We start from the raw sequence: 24,366 nt of genomic DNA, 5'->3' as shown, positions 1-24,366 counted from the left end.
AAAAAATATAGGCCACATTAGGAACCTACGTGCTAAATTTGAAGTTTGTAGTCGACTGTTTGGGCGTCGATATGTCAGTCAGTCATTCAGTGTCTTCTCCTATTTATATAGAATAGATATATAGATTTCTTTTCATCACGTTCAGAACCAGTTACCGACGCATGCGCAAACGCGGCGGCTCTCCGTCTACTAGAGGCGGCCAGGACCGGTGACGTGGAGACGGCCAAGAGTATATTGGATCTAAGACCACGGCTGGTCAACTGTAGGGACGTTGATGGCAGACATTCGACGCCTCTACACTTCGCTGCCGGGTGAGTAGCTCTTAGACTATGTGAGCAAGTGTCTCTTAGACTATGTGAGCAAGTGGCTCTTAGACTATGTGAGCAAGTGTCTCTTAGACTATGTGAGCAAGTGTCTCTTAGACTATGTGAGCAAGTGGCTCTTAGACTATGTGAGCAAGTGTCTCTTAGACTATGTGAGCAAGTGTCTCTTAGACTATGTGAGCAAGTGTCTCTTAGACTATGTGAGCAAGTGTCTCTTAGACTATGTGAGGAAGTGTCTCTTAGACTATATGAGATAGGTCCTGATCATTATGTTAACTGGCTCTGAGTTGATCTCAATTATTTTTCCGCGATGAAAGGCACCCTATGTCCTTCTCCGTACTTCAAACTATATGTATGCAAAATTTCAAGAAGATTGGTTGAGTAGATAGAGCGAGAGAAGAGGTAACAAACAAACTTACTTTCGCATTTATAATATTAGTTATGATTAGGATATGATGTTGGCTCTCGAGACTGTCTTAGATTAGTCCTGAATAATGTCTTTTGAAAGAGTTTTTTTTAGAAAATCAATGTTTTTTTTTATATGGTCATTATTGGTCATGATGGAAAATAATATTTTCCTGATTGGCCCGGGTCTTGGATGTTTATCTATATATGTATTTGTTATAAAATATAGTATCGTTGAGTTAGTATCCCGTAACACAAGTCTCGAACTTACTTTGGGGCTAGCTCAATCTGTGTGATTTGTTCTGATATATTTATTTATTTTACTTTTAATCATTTCAGGTACAATAGGCTTCCACTCGCTCAATTATTACTACAGAGAGGCGCCGACGTCCATGCCAAAGACAAGGGGTAAGTGACACATAGAGTAGATATATATTTTTTTATGACTATTCGAAGGCCGTTATAACATTAGAAACACCAGTGAAAAAAATACTGTGATAATGACAATGCTTTCAAAGATATGACGAAAATAAAATCACACGCTTTTGAACACGACCAAACGCTCCGTGCTAAATGACTGACGTGACGTCACGATGGAGTAACATCTTCTCAAGAAAAATGAGTTTCTTTCGGCATTTCTTCTCAGCAGTGGTCGTTCCGAAATGCCAGTAGTTTGTAGCTTGTGAGAAATAACTATAAATATAAAAATTGACGAGAAAAAGTGCCTGTGAAGGTCTAATTTCTGAATAAATGATTTGAATTTGAAGAAAGCTATTTGTTTGTTCGTCAGCTACATTAAATATTACGTTTATGGTGATGACTTCTTAATAAAAGTTGTTACAAAATTTTTGTTGTGGAGTTTATTTTTCGTCATTGGCTGATAACGCATATTGTTGCCGTCTTACAGGACAAATATTGATTTTATTCAAAAGTAAAGACAGACAAATCTTCTTCTATCGAAGGTGTACTATATAGAAATAAGTATTAACTTTATACTATTTGTAAGTTTTATATTTACACTGTTATGTTGTGTACATAAATAGATAAATAAATAAAATAATATATTGAAAACGACGACATTTCACATAAATTCTACAAGTTAACAATGGACTTTTGAAATTCTATATTATTATCTCCAGCGGCCTCGTTCCATTACACAACGCGTGTTCGTACGGACATTACGAAGTGACTGAAGCGTTAGTAAGCGCTGGCGCGGGCGTGAACGCTGCAGATCTGTGGCGATTCACCCCTCTACATGAGGCGGCTGCCAAGGGCAAGGCTGATATAGTTAGATTATTGTTAAAGGTAAGATAAAATAGTTATTTTTAACTTTGTAGTAAGGATTTTGGGGGAAAAAATGGCGGCGTTCCTCAAGGTTGCTACCTGGAGCCCACTGACTTTTTTATCAGTAAATTTGAATTGATTTAACAACATTAGTGAACTTGAATTAATTGTAATAAAAAGTGGCTGCTCAAGGCAGTTTCGTCGAATCCACAATTTATTTTTTATTAATCACACTCTTATCTTCGCGTATTCACGGTTGCATTTGGGGCTATGACGCCGTGAAGCCCAGGGTCAGCGTTAAAATTTTGAAGATTTGGCTATTTTTTTATTAGCAACTGTTGTAAACATAGCTGGTGTTCCTCAAGGCAGCTTCCTGGAGCCCACTCACTTTGTTCCAATAATTGGAACAAAAATGACGCGGTGTTCCTCAAGGCACCCCTGGAGCCCGCTCACTTTGTGCGGGCGGTGTTCCTCAAGGAGTCACTTTCCAGCACGGCGCGGACCCGCTGCGCCGCAACCGCGACGGGCTGACGCCGCTGCAGCTGGTGCCGGCGGCGGACGCGGACACGGCGGACGCGCTGCGCGGCGACGCGGCGCTGCTCGACGCCGCCAAGCGCGGCGACCTCGCCCGCGCCAGGTCTATCTCTCTCTCTATCTCTCTCGTCTTACAACATCAGCGTAAAAGCTTTTAATGTGCAGTATTAGACTAATCCAGATTTCCATCCTTCCGTACTAATATTATAAAAAGATTTATATTTTTGTTTTTTTTTTTTTTAAATTTATAATGGATAAATTCAAAAAGTACTAAATTGATTTTAATACATTACAATACAATGCAGTCAATACAATACTTTTTATTGCATCAAAGAAATACAGAAGATAATATAAGCAATATTTTGTCTACACGCTCAGTCCACGATCCTGAACAACATTCAGTACGGGAGTAACACCGAAATCGCGAGAAAAAAAAAATCAGCTGTTCCATACAAAATTAAATACTCTCTAACTTGCGGAAAATGTATGGATCAGCTGATATTTATCTCGCGATTTCAAGGTTGCTTCCATACGAGAAGTTGTTCAGCACCGTCGACTGAGCGTGTACATACAACAATGACAATGTACAAGAAATCATCTTGTATATATCGCACAAAACAAGTTACAAGTTTAAACCTAAAAAATATTACACAATAATTGCTTTAGCAATACTATAATATTTTGACGACCTCGGTGGCGCAGTGGTAAAGTTCTTGCCACTGAACCGAGAGGTACCGGGTTCGATCCCCGGTCGGGTCATGATGGAAAATGATCTTTTTCTGATTGGCCCGGGTCTTGGATGTTTATTTATATATGTATCTATTTATAAAATATAGTATCGTTGAATTAGTATCCCATAACACAAGTCTCGAACTTACTTTGGGGCTAGCTCAATCTGTGTGATTTGTCCTAATATATTTATTTTATTTATTTATTTATGATTTTTTTTAAAAGGAAATTAATAACCCCACAAAATGTGAACTGCCGAGACACGCACGGACGGAACTCCACGCCTCTGCACTTAGCTGGTGAGTTGTTAACAAACTTATATATATTTTTTTACATGTAACGTAATGACGACCTCGGTGGCGCAGTGGTGAAGTGCTTGCCTCTAAACCGAGAGGTCCCGGGTTCGATCCCCGATCGGGTCATGATGGAAAATGATCTTTTTCTGATTGAATGTTTATATATGTATTTGTTGTTGTATCCCATAACACAAGTCTCGAACTTACTTTGGGGCTAGCTCAAACTGTGTGATTTGTCTTTATATATATATATATATATATATATATATATATATATATATATATATATATATATATATATATATATATATATATATATATATATATATATATATATATATATAATTTTTTACTCTATTTAGGGTTGTCGAAAAGAAATCTCAATTCGCGATAAACTCTAAAACTGCTACACGAATTTTCATGCGGTTTTCACCAATAGATAGAGTGATTCCTGAGAAAGGTTTAGATGTAAAATTACTCGGAGAGAATTCGGGACGGGGCTATTATATATCCATACTAATATTAAAAAGTGTAAATGTTTGTAGCGAATAAACTCAGAAACTACTGTGTCGATTTTGATGCAATTTGGCACATAGATGCGCGAAAACTTCACGAGTGAAATAGGCTAGGCTTTTTATTATGGTTTTACCCGTTAGATTATAATATGCTGCCTCGTGAGAAGTTCTTAAAAGAACTGAAAACGTGGCCTATGTAACCAATGTTTTTACTCAGTTAAAGAGTTTTTTTCCCGATCGGCCCAAACATAATTGACATTTGTTGAAATTTGTCATTTTTCATGATAAATAATAACGTAATTAATTATTGCATGTAAACAATCATTCCTATTTTATGTCAATATGTTTTTGCGTGGCCGGATAAGGCTTGTGCGAATGTAATAACAACTGATGTAACTTGTAGGTATTGAGTATTATTCAGGATGTGTTCACAGCCGGGTACAACAACCTGGAAGTGGCGGAGGCGCTCCTGGCGGCCGGGGCTGCGGTGTCCGCGCGCGACAAGGGCGGGCTGGTGCCGCTGCACAACGCGGCGTCTTACGGACATCTCGAGTTGGCTGCGTTGCTGTTGCGGGCTGGGACGCCGCCTAATGCTACGGACAGGTGAGATTCAACCTTATTTTTAGCTACATAAGGATTGGAATGGGGTGGGACAGGAGAGGGGGGGGGGGGGGGGGGGGGGGCTGGTGCCACAGGGGCACCACCAAGACACCACCGAACACTACGGACATACGGACAGGTGAGATTCAACCTTATTTTCAGCTAAATAAGGAAGCTAGAATCGTGTGGTACAGATAGGTCAGTCAACAGAAGAATCCACCTTATTCTTAATCATATAAGAGCTAGAATCGTGTGGTACAGACAGGTCAGTCAATAGAAGAATCCACCTTATTCTTAATCATATAAGAGCTAGAATCGTGTGGTACAGACAGATCAGTCAACAGAAGAATCAACCTTATTCTTAATCATATAAGAACTAGAATCGTGTGGTACAGACAGGTCAGTCAACAGAAGAATCCACCTTATTCTTAATCATATAAGAGCTAGAATCGTGTGGGTCAATTGGCTGGTACCGATGCACAATGCTGCGTGTTACGTATCTGCGATATTTAGAGTTGGCTGTATTGCTGTTGTGGGCTAGGACACCACCCAATTCTGCGGACAGGTGAGAAAACAGAAGAATCGATCTTATTCTCAGTGAATAAGGGCTAGTGGGGGGATCGTGTGGGGATCTGGTACCGATTGTATTTTTTATAAACAATTCTAACTAATTTTGAAGTGAAAACTTGTTCAGCGGCGCTGTGCACTTCTTGTGATGGGTAAAAAATGTTAAACTCGCGTCAGGACACGCGTGACCCTGATCGTAAATTCGTAAGACGTCAAGCACGACGTTAATATTCAAGTTTTCGCTTCCGCCGGCACTCGCGGAGAGCAACCCGGCTTTTTATTATAATTTTGTTTATACATTTCTCGGTTACTAATTGAAAATTGTTTGTTGTTTCAGATGGGGATTCACGCCACTGCACGAGGCGGCGCACAAAGCTAGAACGCAACTGTGTGCTCTATTGGTAATTTATTTCATTTCAACACCAATCTATCCGGCTCTAAGGACCATGTTGTAATATATTATATTTGTGATGCTCTATTGGCAATTTAATTAATGTTAATACCAATCTATCCGGCTCGAAGGACCTACTATATGATATTTGTGATGCTCTATTGGTAATTTAATTAATTTTAACAGCAATCTATCCGGCTCGAAGGACCGTATTGTAACATATTATATTTGTGATGCTCTATTGGCAATTTAATTAATTTTGACGCCAATCTATCCGGCTCGAAGGACCGTGTTGTCATATACTCCACTTGGGAGGATTTACATAGACCAAGAAAAGAATATGACGGACAAGTAACGTGTAACTAAATGAGATAGAAACTACAAGATTTCCATACAACTTTCCAATCTAGTTAATCTCATACATAGTGGTAGATTGGGGCACGTGATGAGGGAGATGTCGACGCTCTGTCTCGTTTTCTTCTCATGTATTCCAACTAATATTATAAATGTGAAAGTGAGTTTGTTTGTTCGTCTCGCTTCATTTATTCTTGAAGTTTCTCATACCGAGTATGGAGAAGGACATATTTGATTCCGGGAAAAAGTACATTTCCCATGGGAAATTCACGCGGATGAAGCTGCGGGTATGCTTGCGCACATCTCTTGTAGGAGCGAAATGGAATATATGACCTATAGCTTTCTCTGTCTGTGTTCAGGATATATATTATTTCAGTTCGATCGATCGATTATTTCAGTCTTTAATATGTGTTTTAAGGAGTTATAAAGCTTAACTTGTGTATCTGTATGTCTGTCCGTGGCATGTCAGCCAAACGGCTGAACCGATTTTGATCTTGTTTTTTTTAACCCCCGACCGCAAAAAGTGTGTCTGTCTGTGTACGTGTCACCGTAGCTCGTCAATGGGGTTAGATGTGCTTTTTTTTTTTTTTCATTTGATAGCTAATTTTCATGCTGTGTTTCTTAGATATGTTTGAATCGAAATCGGTCGAGCCGTTCAAAAGTTGTAGCGAAATGAATATTGAAAGTCGGTTTTTAATTTGTCCAACATATAAACTTGTATTTTAAATATTTCTCCGTCATACCAGCTCGCTCACGGCGCTGATCCTTACTTAAAAAACCAAGAAGGTCAAACGGCATTAGAATTAGCGGGCGCCGAAGACGTGCGCTCGTTGTTACAAGACGCGATGACGTCAGCGGCGGGGGAGGCGCCCCCAGCGCCCCTGCCGGCGCCCCTGCCGCCCCCGCAGCTACCCGTGCTCATGCCCAGCGGGGACACGGTGTCTTTAGCGTTACCAGTGAGTCAAAATTTGAATTTTCTAATCCGTTGGCATCGCGTTCCAGTGTGATGTTTTTTTGTGTTTTATTTGAAATATAGATAATCAATAATGTTAGCTGTCAGTTGGTGTGTTTATTTTTGGAATCTGATCGCAACTCCTGCGCATTTCAAGTCAAGAGTAACATTTTGAGTGTTTACCGTAAGATAGTAGGATAGTTGATAAGGTCACAGAATCAAAAACCAAATCAAATATTATTGTTTTGTGTTAAATAGGGTACAATTTGTATATACGTGGCTGGTACAGTCAACAGCACACCAACCTACCCAAATTCATTACAAACACGCCGCTATTACCACGCCATAGAAGTTAATACAGGGTGATTTCCTGTTGATTTTTCATTGCGTTCAAGATTAGGCCCAAGCGTGGTGCAGTATCCTCATAAGATATGTAATTGATTTATGACATTATTACGTACGTTTTGTACATTTAGCTTTCTATTTATTTATATATATATATATATATTGTGTGACAATTTTCGATAATTTTATTGGAAATACATATTTTATTTTATTTATTTATTCAAATTTTGTCATTTTTAATAATGATGTAAATTCGTCCTCCTAATTTTTAATATATATATAAGACCTATATTTGTTAATTGACGTCCTTGGAGAAAAGGCTGCGGTGAAGTTTGTTGCGCCGCTTCTTCTTCACCTGCGCTTTGGAAGCCGGCAGTAGACTTAGTTTAAGTAATTTTTTGACGTCAATAAGTGATGTATATCATCCTAAATTGAATAAAGAATTTTGAATTTGAATTTGAAAGAACAAGCCATAAAAAGAACATGCAAAATCATATAAATTATTTTATTAACTTTTTCATCCAAACTAGTTTGGGTATAATTGATTGAAAAAAAAAAATGTCTAAAATATTACTTTTATACAAAAACAATTAAAAATTAATTGTAGAAAATATATAAGTATCTAGGTAAAATAGAATGATTTAGATCCTTATATGAAGACGTTCGACAATTTTGATCAATCAATCAATTAAATTGTTTATTTGTGAGAACAGGTACATAGATAGTATAATTTTATTACGTAGCTTTCTGTTTTCTGCCTGTCCGGCGTACAAAACAATTGGTTAGTATAAATACTCTAAAAAATACTTAACATATTATAATAAAGTTTAGAAATGCGTCTAACACCTAATAATTCTTGGAGTCTAATATAGAACACGCAATAGATTGCGTGTTCTATTTTAGGGTTTAACCACCGATTCCCTATTTTAATGCATACAATGCATTAAATATACTAGTTACGCATAATATTAATTTGGCATAATGTTTTAGGCATAATTTTTTTACGCATATCTACCATAAGACGACCTCGGTGGCGCAGTGGTAAAGTTCTTGCCACTGAACCGAGAGGTCCCGGGTTCGATCCCCGGTCGGGTCATGATGGAAAATGATCTTTTTCTGATTGGCCCGGGTCTTGGATGTTTATCTATTTATGTATTTGTTATAAAATATAGTATCGTTGAGTTAGTATCCCATAACACAAGTCTCGAACTTACTTTGGGGCTAGCTCAATCTGTGTGATTTGTCCTAATATATATTATAAGCATTACAATTTTTAAGCATAATATTGTAAAGCATATTGGCGGCTTATGTGTGGCCCGAGCGCCGCCCCGCCGCACCCTGACCTACTGCTACACTATAGCTTTATGCAAATCGAAATTATGGTAAAATACATTAGCCTCAACTATAATTATGCTTATTGACAAGGTATGCCAAAAACAAGTGTGTCAAAATATTATTATGTAAAAAACATATATGCTTAACTCGTTATGTTAAATTAAATTAGGATAAATGGGATATACGAAACAATACGAAAAAAGGGATGCCTTAACACCACCGGCACGTGATCAATGTTAAATTAACTATTGTAGGTGGTCCCGAGTAACTATTGGGCCGAGGGCTCCCGCGGCAGTCTGGAGGACGCCGCCGGCCGCCCGGCCTCCGCCCTCTCCACCTCGGAGTGCTTACAGACCTTCCTGTCTCAGTGAGTATATGTCTATGCTGAGTGTCGAGTCAATTCACATGTATATCATTTGCTAGATGTTGCCCGGGGCTTCGCTCGCGTCGGAATTTTCAGATAAAATGTATCCTATAGCAATCTTGGATAATGTACCTTTCTAATGGTGAAAGAATTTTTGAAATCGGTTCGGTAGTCATGGAGATTACCCGCCTCAAACATACAATCTCACAAACGCTTACCTATTTATAATATTGGTATAGATTATAACTTGTTTTAGGTTGTAAGGAATATAGGTACTCCTGGAATTGAGGGGCCATAGCTGGCCCCTCGATCAAAAAAGCGAAATACATGCCTCTTCAGGCCTGAACGGGAAATAGAACTAGACTAGACTAGAATAGGTTCTCCCGGATTCTTAGCTAGACCCAGTCGACCGAACCAGTGTCGGTCAAATATCAAAAAATCTATATTGTATGACAAAGCAAAAAGCCACATTTGTTACTCTTTCACGCAAAATCTACGGGACGGATTGTCGTGAAATTTAGTTCACGGATAGAATATAACTTGGAATAACACATAGGGTATGGCCCATATTTTACAGAATCCTTTTTTTCACAGAATCGGCCTAGAACAATTGACTTCCGTGTTAGAGCGAGAACAGATCACAGTGGACATCCTGTCGGAGATGTGCCACGAAGATCTGAGGGCTGTGGGCGTGGCAGCTTACGGTCACAGGCATCGGCTGCTCAAAGCTGCGAGGAGCGCTTTACAGCACCAACAAGGTTAGATAAGGATAGATAGTTATTTTTAAAAAAATTGATCTTTATAAGGCTTTCGACAAGTTCAACATTGACTTTCACTTAAAAAAATGTAGTTATCTCTGTTTAGATTTAATAGAAGTTATGCGTAGAAGCAGAATTCCCTAGTTTGAAGGAATATTTTTTTCGAATACTGTAATTTACCTTGGATTTCCATAGGGGTTCCACAAGGCATATATCTTGGACCTTTACTAAATATTACACAGTACTAACATGCTACCAGAAATTTGCCTACTGGTAACACTCGACAGCTCTCACTAAGCTTGTAAATAAACAAATATACTAGGGCAAATCACACAGATTAAGCTAGCCCCAAAGTAAATTCGAAAGTAACTCAACGATACTATATTTTATAACAAATACATATATAGATAAACATCCAAGACCCGGGCCAATCGGAAAAAGATCATTTTCCATCATGACCCGACCGGGGATCGAACCCGGGACCTCTCGGTTCAGTGGCAAGAACTTTACCACTGCGCCACCGTCGTCAAATGTATGTAACCATTAAACTTGTATCGTGGACTCGTGATGTGACACAATGCAGAAACGATCATAATTTATCCAGTATCGAGAAAATCAAGACAAAATTTAAAACTTTATTTCTCATAATAATTATATAAAAATAATTCACAAGCTGAGAAAATCTTAATATTTACATTCCATTCCACAGAATGGTACGGCGGTACGACACTAATAGAAGTTACGGCTAACCCGGACGGCGAATGCGGCGAGAATGAGTACACGATAGTAGAGAGGGAGATGCAAGCTTCAGTGCGCGCGCACCGCGAACACGCGGGCGGACACTTCTCACATTACAACGTCGTTAGGGTGAGTGAGCCTCCCGTGATGCGTCAACTCGTGAACGGCTGCTGCCAGAGGGAACTGGTCATCTCGTTTCTCTGGTCTCTCGTGAGAAACGATCGATAATATATCGACGATATATATATATATCAGCATTCGGATCACAATCATCCAAAGATACGACGAAAATGCACATTTTTCGCACTCGTCCAACGCAACGCTTCGTGATAAATGACTGACGTGACGTCACGATGGAGTAACATCTTCTCAAGAAAAATAAGTTTCTTTCGGCATTTCTTCTCAGCAGTGGTCGTTCCGAAATGCCAGTAGTTTGTAGCTTGTGAGAAATAACTTTTTAATATAGAAATTGGCGTGAAAAAGTGCCTGTGAAGGTCTAATTTCTGAATAAATGATTTAATTTTGAATTTGCGAGCGAGACAGATGTAAAATCACAGCCAAAATCAATATTTCAAGGTTTATTAATATTTAAACTGACCCCGAATATAATCGAGAAACGCGAGTATGTGGGAGAGACATGTAGTTTTTTATATTGTTTGGATAATCGTGTTTTATATCAATTTCGTAAATTTTTTTCAACATTTGGGAGAGAGAGAGAGATAAATAGTTTATTTGGTACATAATGACAATTGTTAATTGACGTCCTTGGAGAAAAGGCTGCGGTGAAGTTTGTTGCGCCGCTTCTTCTTCACCTGCGCTTTGGAAGTCGGCAGTAGACTTGGTTTAAGTAATTTTTGACGTCAATAAGTGATGTATATCATCCTAAATTGAATAAAGAATTTTGAATTTGAATTTGAAATTAAAACTAAATTCAAATTCAAAATTCTTTATTCAATTTAGTTTAAGTAATTTTTTTGACTACAATAAGTGATGTATATCATATGTTATGAGGATACTGCACCATGCTTGGGCCAAACATTATTGTCGTTCACATAATCATCAGAATATGCCTTTTTACAAAGTACTTCTTTTATATAATTTCTAAATTTTTTGTCCGGCAAATCAAGAATCCATTTAGGCAATTTGTTATAAAAACGGATACAGTTCCCAACAAAAGACGTTCTAACTTTGGCCAACCGATGCCCGGGGACACACAATTTATCTTTATTACGTAAGGCTCTATCAGTGTAATCACCAACTTTTTTAAATATGTTTAAAATTTTCCGGACATGCATAATGTTGTCAAATATGTATTGAGAGGGTAAAGTTAAAATATTAATCTCTTTAAAAAAAATCTCTTAGTAATAGTACTTCTTAAGAATTTGGTGTTTAGTACAAAATCTAAGCGTTCTCCATTCAGAGTCACGTCGACGTGAGCCTGCCTAACATTGGGAAGTGTAAATTTAATGCATTGGGTTTTATTTGCATTCAGCAATAAGTTATTAGCAGAAAACCAATTCGAAATGGTAGACAAAATACGATTTACATCATCAACGTCTTCGCTGTGGCGGTCTACTTTAAAGATTAATGACGTATCATCAGCAAACAGCACGATGTCAGCCTGCTTTTCTACCATGTATGGCAGATCATTGACGTAAACTAAGAAGAGAAAGGGTCCTAGAATTGAGCCTTGTGGTACGCCAATTTTTACATTGCATCAATTTAATTTAACGTTATTAATATCAACAATGTGTAACCTATCTTTTAAGTAAGAAGCTATTAGCTCAATTGATTTAGAATCAAAACCGTACTGAGTGAGCTTTCGCAAAAGTGTCTCATGATCTACACAATCAAATGCTTTAGAAGTTGACAATACAATCCGGAAATAAAACATGCACCAAAGTTTAGAGATTTACTGTAATTAATTTGTTATATTACTTGAAAAAATTATGTAAATATACATATTATATTTTTTTACAATTATAATATTATTATAATTATAATACAATAGATTTTATTATAATTATAATACAATAATAATGGGCCGCGTTATTTAAATTTGACGTGAAAAAGTGTCAGTGCAAATCTAATCCATACTAATGATAAAAAGAGAAAAGATTTGTATTTTTGTTTGTAATGAATAAACTCAAAAATTACCGGGCCGATTTCGATGAAATTTGGCACAGAGATAGGCGAAACCTTCAGGAGTGACATAGGCCACAATTTTTATGCTTGTTCGCCGCGAACTTAGACCTCGCGAACACATTTTTTTTAACAAAATCGTGAATATTTCAAAAACGACTTAACCGATTTTGTTGCCCCGCGAACTTAAAAATTATATTGACAGATCCTACATACCTTTTAAATTTCATCAAAAGCAGACTAACGGTTCGAAAGTTGTCGCGTTACAAACAAACAAACATACATACACACACATACATGCAAAAAATATGTTTTTGCCCTGTAAAAAGTGTGACTGAAAATCTAGTTTGGGCGAAATGCCTTGGACTCTCGATTTATTTAATGCAATGTAGCTTATTTCTCGTACAGATACAGAAAATTGTGAATGGTCGTCTGTGGGAGCGGTATCAACACAGACGAAGGGAGGTCACAGAGGAAGCCGGGGCGCCGAATGAAAGGATGCTGTTTCACGGATCTCCCTTCATCAACGCTATTGTCCAGAAGGGATTCGATGAAAGGCACGCCTATATCGGTGAGTGTAGGTTAAGGCTTCCAGCTTGCGACGGGGTTATGATGGGTGAACAATTTCGGTGAGTTTACTAATTTTAAAATGATTAAAAATTTGTGGCCTCGGTGGCGCGGTGGTGAAGTGCTTGCCTCTGAACAGTGGGGTTCCGCGTTCGATCCCCGGTCGGGTCATGATGGAAAATGATCTTTTCTGATTGGCCCGGGTCTTGGATGTTTATCTATATATGTATTTGTTATAAAATATAGTATCGTTGAGTCAGTATCCCGTAACACAAGTCTTGAACTTACTTTGGGGCTGGCTCAATCTCTGTGATTTGTCCTGATATGTTTATTTATTTATTTAACTTTAGGTTTAGGTTAAACAATGAATGCTTGGGCGTAGTTATAAATAGATAGACTTTATCTATACATATATATCATATATATCTATACATATATGTGTAAAAGAAGCCCAATCGGGTCTGTACGCGATAAACACAAAAATTTTCAACAATAGATGGTGTGATTCCCTCTAGATGGTGTCCCTCTACTGGATTTAATGGAAATATAGCCTATAGCAATCTTGGATAATGTACCTTTCTAATGGTGAAAGAACTTTTGAAATCGGTTCGGCAGTTTCAGTGATTACCCGCCTCAAACGTACAAACTCACAAACTCTTACCTCTTTATAATAATAGTATAGATTATTGTGAGTAATAAGTATGAATTAAATAGGCATGATAGGGACCAACACTGTGTGAAATGAGTTTCTTTCGGCATTTCTTCTCAGCAGTGGTCGTTCCGAAATGCCAGTAGTTTGTAGCTTGTGAGAAATAACTATAAATATAAAGATTGACGAGAAAAAGTGCCTGTGAAGGTCTAATTTCTGAATAAATGATTTAAATTTGAATTTGAATTTAGGATAATATGTTTGCACGCAGGTGGTATGTTCGGCGCCGGTATATATTTCGCGGAGCACTCGTCGAAGTCCAACCAGTACGTGTACGGTTTCGGCGGCGGCTCCGGCTGTCCCACGCACAAGGACAGGAGCTGTTACCTCTGTCACAGGTATTTTGTAGCTGTTACTTTTGTCACAGGTATTCTATAGCTGTTACTTTTGTCACAGGTAATTTATAGAAGTTGTTATTTGTCACAGGTATTTTATAGCTGGTACTTTTGTCTCAGGTATTTTTTGCTGTTACTTTTGTCATAGCTATATTATAGCTAGGTAACAGTTATACAATAGATGTGACATAACTTTGGTGAGATCGGTCACAGATATTCTTTTATAGAAAATTATTATTTCACGCCTTTAATATACTTAAACTACTTAAAACCTATTACCTCTGTCATTGTTGCTTGTGTCACAGATATTTTATAGAAAATCAGGTGTTTGTTACATCTTTTAAGTTTAATTATTTTAGTGGCCCGGAGTGCAGTTACACCTTTATCCGGCTAGAGCTGGTGCATCCGGTCTAGTTGTTACACTTACGCGGAGCCTTATCACTTTGTAACTAGCCGGCTGCATCTAGGTTCAACTAGTAAAAGCTATCTGTAGTACTTTGTAGTTTAGCCGTAACATATCCTTCTAATATTATAATAGTGAAAGCTCGTTAGGATGTACTCTCACGCAAAATCTACTGAATTTTATAGATATGCGATATATTATAGATATGATATAATATTTTTATAGATACGCGACATTTTTTGATCTCGACGTGGTTTGGTTTATAACTGATAGACCGTCTCGATTTAAAAATGTTAAGCGCCATCTAGTTAATCGAAAATTCGTTCAGAAATTTTCACAGATGTATTTACGTTGCCGGTATACTAAAAAAAACAGAATAAAATTATATGTAAATATAATTCTCAAAACACTCCAAAATAGTGTAATAGCATATCAGTGTCTTATTAGACGTTTACGTAATACGACACGCGTGCATTAATATTACATACGCCTTCTTATAGCGCTCGGCTTTGTTTCGCGCAATAATTATCGTAATGTACTATGTCGTCTGTACGTCATCTTAATAGCGAAAGAGATGCTTAGAATAAACTTAGTTTGTAATAAATATATGTATATATAAAGATTTTTTTTATTGTGAATATACGCGAGTTGGGTTTGAAAAGTTTTGTTCGTAATATATCTAGGATCGGCTAGTAAAAGCTATCTGTAGTACTTTGGAGTTTAGCCGTAACATATCCTACTAATATTATAATAGTGAAAGCTCGTTAGGATGTACGCAAAATCTACTGAATTTTATGAAATTTGGTACACGGGTAGAATATACCCTGGAATAACATATAGCGCGAGAACGCGGGAGCGAAGTCACGGGGCGCGGCATTAGTGTACCAATAATTTTCCAAAATCACAATCGAATCATTCGGAAATTGGGGCTTCGTAGGCACTTTTTCATATGTCATATTCTAAATAAATTCCCTCCAGACAAATGGTCCTCTGCCGCGTGACGCTCGGGCGCGCGTTCCAGCTGCTGAGCGCAATGAAGATGGCGCACGCGCCGCCCGGACACCACTCTGTGGCCGGCCGGCCCAGCCACGGCGGACTCTGCTTCCCCGAGTACGTGGTCTACAGGGGGGAACAGGTATGTGCTACAGGTTTGTGGAACAGGTACGTGCAACAGTTATACGGAACAGGTATGTGGAACACGAAACCGGAACGGGTTTGTGGAACAGGTTGATGGAACTGGTTTATGGTTAACTGGAACCGGAATATCTTATTGTTTGGAAACAATGCGTTATTACACGGAACAGTTGGTTGTTTGTTGGAACAGATGTTACGACAACTTTCTGGGCGATATATTAATAATATTATAAATTTGTAAGTCTGTCTCTCTGTTCGCAGATTAATACACGCGGGCAAAAGCTAGTTAAGTTTACCATTGCCTTCTCCATTTCACAAACGAGTTAATAATCAACCAGTGTGCCGGTTTCTTCGCGATGTTCTCCTTCACCGGAAGCAAGTAGTGGTCGATGAAAACTACTATTCATGAGTCAGATTGGTGTACAAACTCGTGTGGCACGAGTGGGAGTCGAACCTGGGACCTTTCGGTCACATCATTACACCACCACCGCTTCTCTCTTTATACACGGACCTCATATATCCTGCTAATATTATAAATGCGAAAGTTTGTGAGGATGATGTGTATATGTTTGTTTCTCTTTTACGCAAAATCTACTGGATTATTATAAAATTTGGTACACGGGTAGAATATAACCTGGAATAAAAGATAAGGTACTTTTCCTCTCGTAATTCCCATGGGAGACCCCCGGGGTGCAGTTAGTCTACGTATGGTATGTAGGATCTGTCAATAGAATTTTTAAAACGACTTAACCGATTTGATGACTCACGAGCATCAAAATCGGTTAATTTTTGAAATATTCACAATTTTGTAAAAATTTATTGTGTTCGCGCGGTCTAAGTTCGCGGCGAACAACTAGTATTGTAACACTTCGATGCGAAACTAACTAATGTCTGTCTGTCTGTTTCCAGGCGTATCCTGAATATTTAATAACCTATCAAATCGTGAACGGAGAAAGTGGCTCGGGGACCGAGTGAGTTAACAGTATTGTGATGTATAGATAACTAGAACATAACTACTTTTAAACTTTCGCGTTGAATAATTATATACTAAACGACAGGTATTAAACGCGCACATACCTTACTAGACGTTACCAGACGTTTCGGAGCTGGTTACAAAGGTCCGTGGTCGCTGGGCGACCGACTCAGCACGCTACGACGTCTGTCCGGCAGAATCTTCTTCTACTGCCATATTATTTATCCGCCAAATATCGTCGCAATAAATACACTGTAAATATTGTTTGTAACAAGGTTCGAAACGTCTGTGAGATAAAAAAGGTATGTGCGCGTTTAATACCAGGTATTAAACTGGGACATACCTTTTTTTAGTATATAAATAATATTTTTATAGATACGCGACATTTTTTGATCTCGACGTGGTTTGGTTAATAACTGATAGACCGTCTCGATTTAAAAGTGTTAAGCGCCATCTAGTTAATCGAAAATTCGTTCAGAAATTTTCACAGATGTATTTCCGTTGCCGGTATACTAAAAAAACAGAATAAAATTATATGTAAATATAATTCTCAAAACACTCCAAAATAGTGTAATAGCATATCAGTGTCTTATTAGACGTTTACGTAATACGACACGCGTGCATTAATATTACATACGCCTTCTTATAGCGCTCGGCTTTGTTTCGCGCAATAATTATCGTAATGTACTATGTCGTCTGTACGTCATCTTAATAGCGAAAGAGATGCTTAGAATAAACTTAGTTTGTAACAAATATATGTATATATAAAGATTTTTTTATTGTGAATATACGCGAGTTGGGTTTGAAAAGTTTTGTTCGTAATGAATTTAATTTTGAATTGTATTTTTTTTTAAATCAATTCTTAGGCTAGGTGAAGCGGATATATAAAATATTATATAGATTAAAACATTTGTTTTTTTTTTAATAATAATAAGATTAAAATCTACAAAATATTTCTTGTATATAGTTAAATATTAATAAACTTAGGATACCGATGTTCACGCGAGCGAAGACGCCCACAAAAATTAGTTGAAAATTATCCGCTGCACTTGGCCTAAAAGAAAAATAACTAACATGTTTGTGAATGTGAGTTTTTAAATTGAATAATTTAATAAATCTATTTATTTAATTACAAAAATGCATTTTATATTCATTTCATTCGTTTTTCCAAAATTAAATACGTGCACAAAGATTGGCTGTTATAAAATATAATGACTTTATTTTTTCAAGCTTAATTATATTCGATTTTTTCTAAATGACGAGCTAAAATTTACTAGCGACCCGTCCTGGCTTTACTCGGGTAAAACCATAATAATGAATACATCTCTAGACTCGAAATAATAATACACAAGTCTCGAACTTACTTTGGGGCTAGCTCAATCTGTGTGTTCGAGTTTCTTTTGGCATATCTTCTCAGCAGTGGTCGTTCCGAAATGCTTGTAGTCTGTAGCTTTGGTAAACATAATTTAATTTGGAATATGACGTGAAAAATTGCCTGTCATGGCCTAAATTCTGAATTTGATTTTGATTTGTGTCATTTTTCCTTAAATATTTAAAAAAAAAAGTTTGTGAATGTAAATGTGACTACTAAATCTAAACAACTGACAAGCCACCTAGATCTCGGGATGTTGTAATGAATATTTTTGAATTATTTCGCTATACAAATATACAGGGTTACTGGGATCAAACGCAAAACCTCCTAAAGACTACTCGGGTACATCAAAATAAGCAACTTTATTCTACCTACTACTTTTCGTGATTTTTTTTGTATGAAAAATAATCTGATTTGCGATTCTACACATGTTCACTGTATGCAATAGCCGAGCGACACGAGACAGTGCAGTAGCGTTATGTAGCGGAATCTGACGTAGAGTTAACGTTTTATAGAAACGACATTAAAACTAAAAAAATGTTTTTTAAAATATATTTATTACGTTTAGACAAAAGTCGTAGAACAAAAGATGTCAGTCAGTTTGGAAGGTTATGCGTTAGACACCAGTGACCCTGTATATATGGATATGTACTTCAATACGTTCATTGTTTTTGCCCAGTATAATAGCCAAGCCAATTTTGTGTGCGCAATATTTTTTATATGTATACTTGTTTATGTTTTGAACAATTTTGTTGTTTTGATCGATTTAATCGACCCAGCTCGCTCGCTCGCCAATTTTTATATGTCTCGGAGGAAGTTGTATGAATAAATTACAATGAACAACTTTTTGTTTTTTTTTTAATACCTACCTATATGAAAATGTGTCTGACGCAAAATCACTATTTCTTCTAAGAAATGCTAGTAGTTTGTAGCTTTGATAAGTATTATTTTAGTATGTGCTTGTTGTGAAGGTCTAATTTCCAAATATGTTTGCGCGCCATCTGGCGGCTAATATTACATTATCAGTTTAAATTAAAAGACGAGTGTTTGAATCTAACTTTTTACAGATAAATACTTATATTAAATAAATGATTGTTTCTCTATATAACAATCCTGCTCATAAATGCGAAAGTTTGTGTGTATGTATGTTTGTTACTCTTTCACGCAAAATCTACTGGACCGATTATTATGAATTTTGGTACACAGTTAGAAAATAACCTAGAATAACGCATATAGTACTTTTTATGTAGAAATTCCCACGGGAGCGGAGCCCCGGGGCGCAGCTAGTAAAAAATAAAATTATATATTTTTAAAGAAAACACAAGCTTATATTTGTATTTTTATTCTACTTATGTACACAAACTACGGTACATTTAATCATAAGAGTGCTGTTACAGAAATATTTGTTATATGTAAGCTTGTTACCATCTGCTCCACAAATTTTCACACAATACGGTAGATAGAACAAAGAAATCATTTATTCATAGAATCCAAACATTAACACTTAAAATGCGACTTTGTTAAGTTGTTTTTATACATATAATTATGTAAACAACTCATCTTAACAAAGTTATTGTACATTAGTACAATATATATTATTTATGGATTGCTGAATTAATACCCTATTAATATTATAAATGCGAACGCTTTTGAGGATGTATGTGTGTTTGTTACTCTTTTACGCAATGTAACACATATACTTTTTATCCCCCAAATTCTCACGGGAGCGAAGCCCCGGGGCGCAGCTAGTGTAAAATATATGTCAAAATATTGTATTTACTTTAGGCAGCTATGGTAGTTATAGCTAGATTAGTTTGCATGATTTAAAATATTTCGATAGTATTGACTAGAATAAAATCTTCAGTCTAAAAAATAATTTTATAAAATTATATCTAAGCACAGGGATTGAAGCCCGCAGTCATGTTAACATGTGAACACGTGACTCTCTGTCCGTTAGGCACGGCTATCCTAAACAGCTTGCCTTGGGGCATACACACACACACTTTGAATTGACCAATTGCCTCAGTTTTATTTGTTGGCATCGCTATAGGCAGATATCTAACGTCAATAAAAACTCCTTCTTTCCCGCTCAATATAACCGAACCATTGATTGATTTTAAGTAAATATCTTGGTCTGCGTGCCAGAATATTTCTTTGGATTCCATGCGTGTTCCCTCTGCGCCCCGGAAGAGGGCGCTAGTGTCGGAATGCAGAGTCAAATCTTGGTCGATCGGCGCCGTAATTCGTTTCGTTGATATTTGCTGGCGGGAAAACAAGAAAACAATTTAATTTATACAGGATTTTGGATTTAATTCATACTAGTGTTGCCGAACTATCGATATAATTACAATCGGTAGTTTCAATCGAAAAAGCCCATAGTATCGATAGGTCTATCGATAGCTATTTTGAAGCAATACTATTGATAATGAGCAAAAGGCTATCATTAGTATTGTTTTGCAATATTACATTTACTGTCCTAGTGTTGCTCTTTATCAATAGTATTGCATCAAACCCGGCTATCGAAGACTATCGATACTATTGCTTTTCCTCAATTTATCGATAGTCAATAGAAACGCAATCGACAGTTGACTGACTTAATATAAATGCGAAAGCCTGTCTGTTGGTCACGCTATCTCGGCTAAACCGCTGGACCGATTTTGATGACATTTGGAATATACATTAGTTAAAGATCCGAGGCCAAACATAGGCTACTTTATTTTTTGTTGAAAATCAACCCCTAAACAGTGAAAATGGGGGATGAAATATTATATGAAAAATACATACTATTCTCTATGCCGTGTTTCGATACTTTATAGCTGAGGATGTATCCGGAAAAACGCTCAGATAAGGAAAATAATGTGACGTGTGGTTCCACCTTAGAATAGGATAACTCCACATCCAGCACTAAGCGACATAACCTAGCCAGCATAGGAAACAACAGCGTTCCCAAGGAGGGTTGACATAATGCAGGTGGCCGGTCGTAAAATCACAGCTGAATATCCAATGACGATAATTTTCACGCCGACCACGGCGTCACAGCCCCGAACGCAACCATGTACAGTCAACAGCACATCAAGTTACCCTGTATGAACCTCTAAGGCGAGGGTTGTGCGTATCAAAACAACTTACAATAGAAGGGGGAAAAGGAAATTAGGAACGGTGAAAAGAAAAGTGTAACCTTTAGTAAAATCTATAAAATATGGCAGTAAAATTTATTGACAGTTCATAGAAAAGGTCGAAACATCAGAAAATCCCAAAGTTTCCGACATCTTTACGGCCATCGGCATCATCAGTTTGAACATGTAAAGGATAGAGTTTTTAACACGAGTTTCCCGACAGCGATAACATCGGTAAAGTTTGAGTACGTTGATGTGCTGTTGACTTTTTAAAAAATATGGCGTGAAAAGATACACATCCAGGTCAACGGGGATGTGGCACCGCTGGTGTTGCACAGACATGCGTTGGCGGCGGTGACCACTTTCCATCAGTAGTACATGAGATGAGAGGGAGACATATGCGTGATAATGGTCTGACAAATAGGGATGCCGACGAAAAGTATTATAGCGGACACTGGGCGTCGACGCTCAACGGCCGGTGGAAGTAACCGGAAATCGCTCAGATGAAATAAATAAATATACACATATAATACTAGCGGTTCGCCCCAGCTACGCTCGGGTAAAACCATATATGATGTATATCATCATGAATTTTGAATTGTTTTAAATTTCATAAAATCCGACCCAGCAGTTTTTCGAGTTTATTCATTACAAACAAAAATGTAATTCTTTCCTGTTTATAATATTAGTATGGATAGAGTTACCTTAGCGTGTATATTCTTTACTCCATCAGGTAAATTCATAAATGGAGAACTTGTGCTGAAGATTGTGTCTCCGGATTCTGGGTCGAGGATGTTGAGACCTGACACTCCTTTGATGAAGACACCAGATGTGTTGACTACGAGTTTAGTGTCCGTACGGGATACTCTGTGAATATATGGTCAAGTATTTTATATCTTAGTATCAAAACATATCAAGAGTCCCTGGGAAATCCAGGGACCATGAGCGAAGCCTGCCGTTCACCATCGGCGGTGCTCCGCTTCCTGAAGGAGCTGGGCTGGCTGGAATGACCAGCGGCTCAGACTCCGCACGCAGAAATGGCCCAAACAAGAGGCCTAAGTGCGGAAAATTGTCCTCGAGGGAAGTAAGAAGGGTCGTGGTCATTACGTGGAACGAAAGACACACAACAAATTTCATGGCATTATTAATGGAGTGGTTTGCCATTGCCTTCTCCATTTCACACACAAGTTAATAATAATCAACCAGTGTGCACGTTTCACGATGTTTTCCTTCACCGGAAGCAAGTGGTGGTCGATGAAAACTACTATACATGAGTCAGATTGGTGTACAAACTCGTGTGGCACGAGTAGGATTCGAACCTGGAACATTTCGATCCACAGGCGGGTGTCTATGTAATACATAATATATAATAATAATAATTAGCCTTCTGTTACTGATCATAGATTAAGTTTCGATTGAAAAAAAATCCTATAAGATATCTCTGAGCTCAGTGTGCCTTTTGGCAAAGGCCTCCTCTGACTGCCTCCACTGGACTCTGTCTAAAGCCACTCTTGTCCAGTTAGATCCCAATGTTAGCTCGTCATTCCACCTCGTTATAGGGCGACCTCGCTTTCTTTGACCGTCTCTGGGATACCAATGGGTTATCTGTTCGCTCCATTCGTTTGACTGACATCGCATCATATGACCTGTCCAGCCCCACCTCAGGTGGTCGATGCGATAGAGTATGTCGGAAACTTTGGTTCTTTTCGTTATTTCTGAGTTCATTATTTGGTCCGTCAGTCTCACACCCAACATGCTTCTCTCCATGGCTCTTTGGCACTCAGCTAATCTATCTCTATGCTTTTCGGTTAGAGCCCAAGTTTCGCAGCTTTATGTTAGGCATGGTAGGATGCTAGTATTAAAGGCCTTAGATTTGGTGTGGGTGTTCAGGTTCTTGTTCTTAAATATTTATTGTAAGGAGCAGTATTTTTTCCACCCAGTGGTCATCCTTTTATCAACTTCATTTGTCATGCAATCATTGGGTGAGATGATTTGTCCTAAAAAGAGACAGGACAAGAACATAATATACTGAAAATAATTTAATTTACCTGGTCTGCAAATTGAATACTACAGAGCCATTTTCGCTGGTCACCATCAACGGAGTGTCTCTGAAGCTCTCAATTAAGCCGTCCCTCTTGTACACATGTTCCAGGTCCGTGTGACCGAAGAATTTGATCGCATTGTGTTCAGGAAGAAACTCCATACTCTCCATACCTGAAGGAGTAATATGCAATATTAATATAAAAAAAACTAGTGTTATAAAGAATAAAAATATAATGAATCAATATAAAAGGCTGCTCTTGGGCATGCAACCCTTGATGAACTTGTAAATATATTTTTTATTTAGTTAAATTATTAATTTCAAGAAAAAATATGTTGTCCATGGATGTGTGAAAATGCACTTAAAATCTAATTTTACATCTGTTGTGCCCCTTTTTTTATTGAATTCTCAAATACACACATGTACATTTATTTTTTTATCATGAAAATTTTGATTTTAATTATTGAAATTACTATTTTTACACCTGTATTAGGTCAAATACAACGTATCTATTATACCTGTATTTTTTTACATATAAATGACTGTGATAAATGATTACTAGGTTCAATTCTGCTAATCGCTGACCTTCACTAGTAGGCGAGGCACCCATAGAAGAAGAAGAAGGTTCAATTTTTGCTTACCTTGACCAAGTCTCAACACAGCCAGGATAGTAAATGTAAGAAATAAGTTTCCGATGGCCAGTGCAAATAACAACACGACGAGCGTCCAAAATGCGAAAGTTTTGCGACCTTTGTTCATGTTTTTACTTACATCATTACCATTTTTATCAGAGTAATTTTTATTTGGCTTATTGAGATTGTTGAGATACACATGGCTCTGGGCTGGAGTTTTGGTTAATAGCGCTTTTTCAGCGCGATTTCTCTCCAACGTGCTCTCAGACATCGCATCTGAAGATGGAGATACACCGCGGAGGCCACTCAACATATCGTACTAAATGTTTATCGTACTTTTCAATCGTAGATCATAAATTTATAAATAGCCCAAATATTTCTGTTTCTCTGACAAGTCAAATTATTGAGCGAAGATTCTGATAGCGGATTGGCGAATTAATTACCCAATGAGA

At 37.6% G+C, this 24,366-nt stretch overlaps 2 protein-coding genes across 3 annotated transcripts in view; one reads left to right on the top strand and one right to left on the bottom strand.

The window, feature by feature from the left end:
* Tnks (tankyrase) overlaps positions 1–18,968 on the top strand; it is a 31,962-nt gene extending 12,994 nt beyond the window's left edge. For both annotated transcript variants that reach the window (XM_053767263.2, XM_053767262.1), the window contains exons 12-26: positions 146–311; positions 1,068–1,136; positions 1,868–2,033; positions 2,504–2,649; positions 3,501–3,574; positions 4,521–4,689; positions 5,591–5,654; positions 6,745–6,954; positions 8,885–8,997; positions 9,589–9,752; positions 10,462–10,619; positions 13,041–13,203; positions 14,120–14,246; positions 15,625–15,781; positions 16,690–18,968. In XM_053767263.2, the coding sequence (XP_053623238.1) occupies positions 146–311; positions 1,068–1,136; positions 1,868–2,033; positions 2,504–2,649; positions 3,501–3,574; positions 4,521–4,689; positions 5,591–5,654; positions 6,745–6,954; positions 8,885–8,997; positions 9,589–9,752; positions 10,462–10,619; positions 13,041–13,203; positions 14,120–14,246; positions 15,625–15,781; positions 16,690–16,755 (2,012 nt within the window). In that variant the 3' untranslated portion in view covers positions 16,756–18,968. The remainder of the gene's footprint in view (positions 1–145; positions 312–1,067; positions 1,137–1,867; positions 2,034–2,503; positions 2,650–3,500; positions 3,575–4,520; positions 4,690–5,590; positions 5,655–6,744; positions 6,955–8,884; positions 8,998–9,588; positions 9,753–10,461; positions 10,620–13,040; positions 13,204–14,119; positions 14,247–15,624; positions 15,782–16,689) is intronic.
* Positions 18,969–19,451: 483 nt separating this feature from the next.
* Scgbeta (Sarcoglycan beta) lies at positions 19,452–24,331 on the bottom strand. Its single transcript, XM_053767402.1, has 4 exons — positions 23,924–24,331; positions 23,290–23,455; positions 21,946–22,108; positions 19,452–20,386 (listed from the first exon to the last, which is right to left on the bottom strand). Exons 1-4 carry the CDS (start codon positions 24,225–24,227, stop codon positions 20,018–20,020), a joined length of 1,002 nt encoding a protein of 333 aa, XP_053623377.1. The 5' UTR covers positions 24,228–24,331; the 3' UTR covers positions 19,452–20,017.
* Between the last annotated feature and the right edge of the window lie 35 nt (positions 24,332–24,366).

Source organism: Plodia interpunctella, chromosome 30, assembly GCF_027563975.2.
Source record: "Plodia interpunctella isolate USDA-ARS_2022_Savannah chromosome 30, ilPloInte3.2, whole genome shotgun sequence".
In the NCBI taxonomy this organism is placed as follows: Eukaryota; Metazoa; Arthropoda; class Insecta; order Lepidoptera; family Pyralidae; genus Plodia; species Plodia interpunctella.
This window is presented reverse-complemented; position numbering and strand designations above follow the sequence as displayed.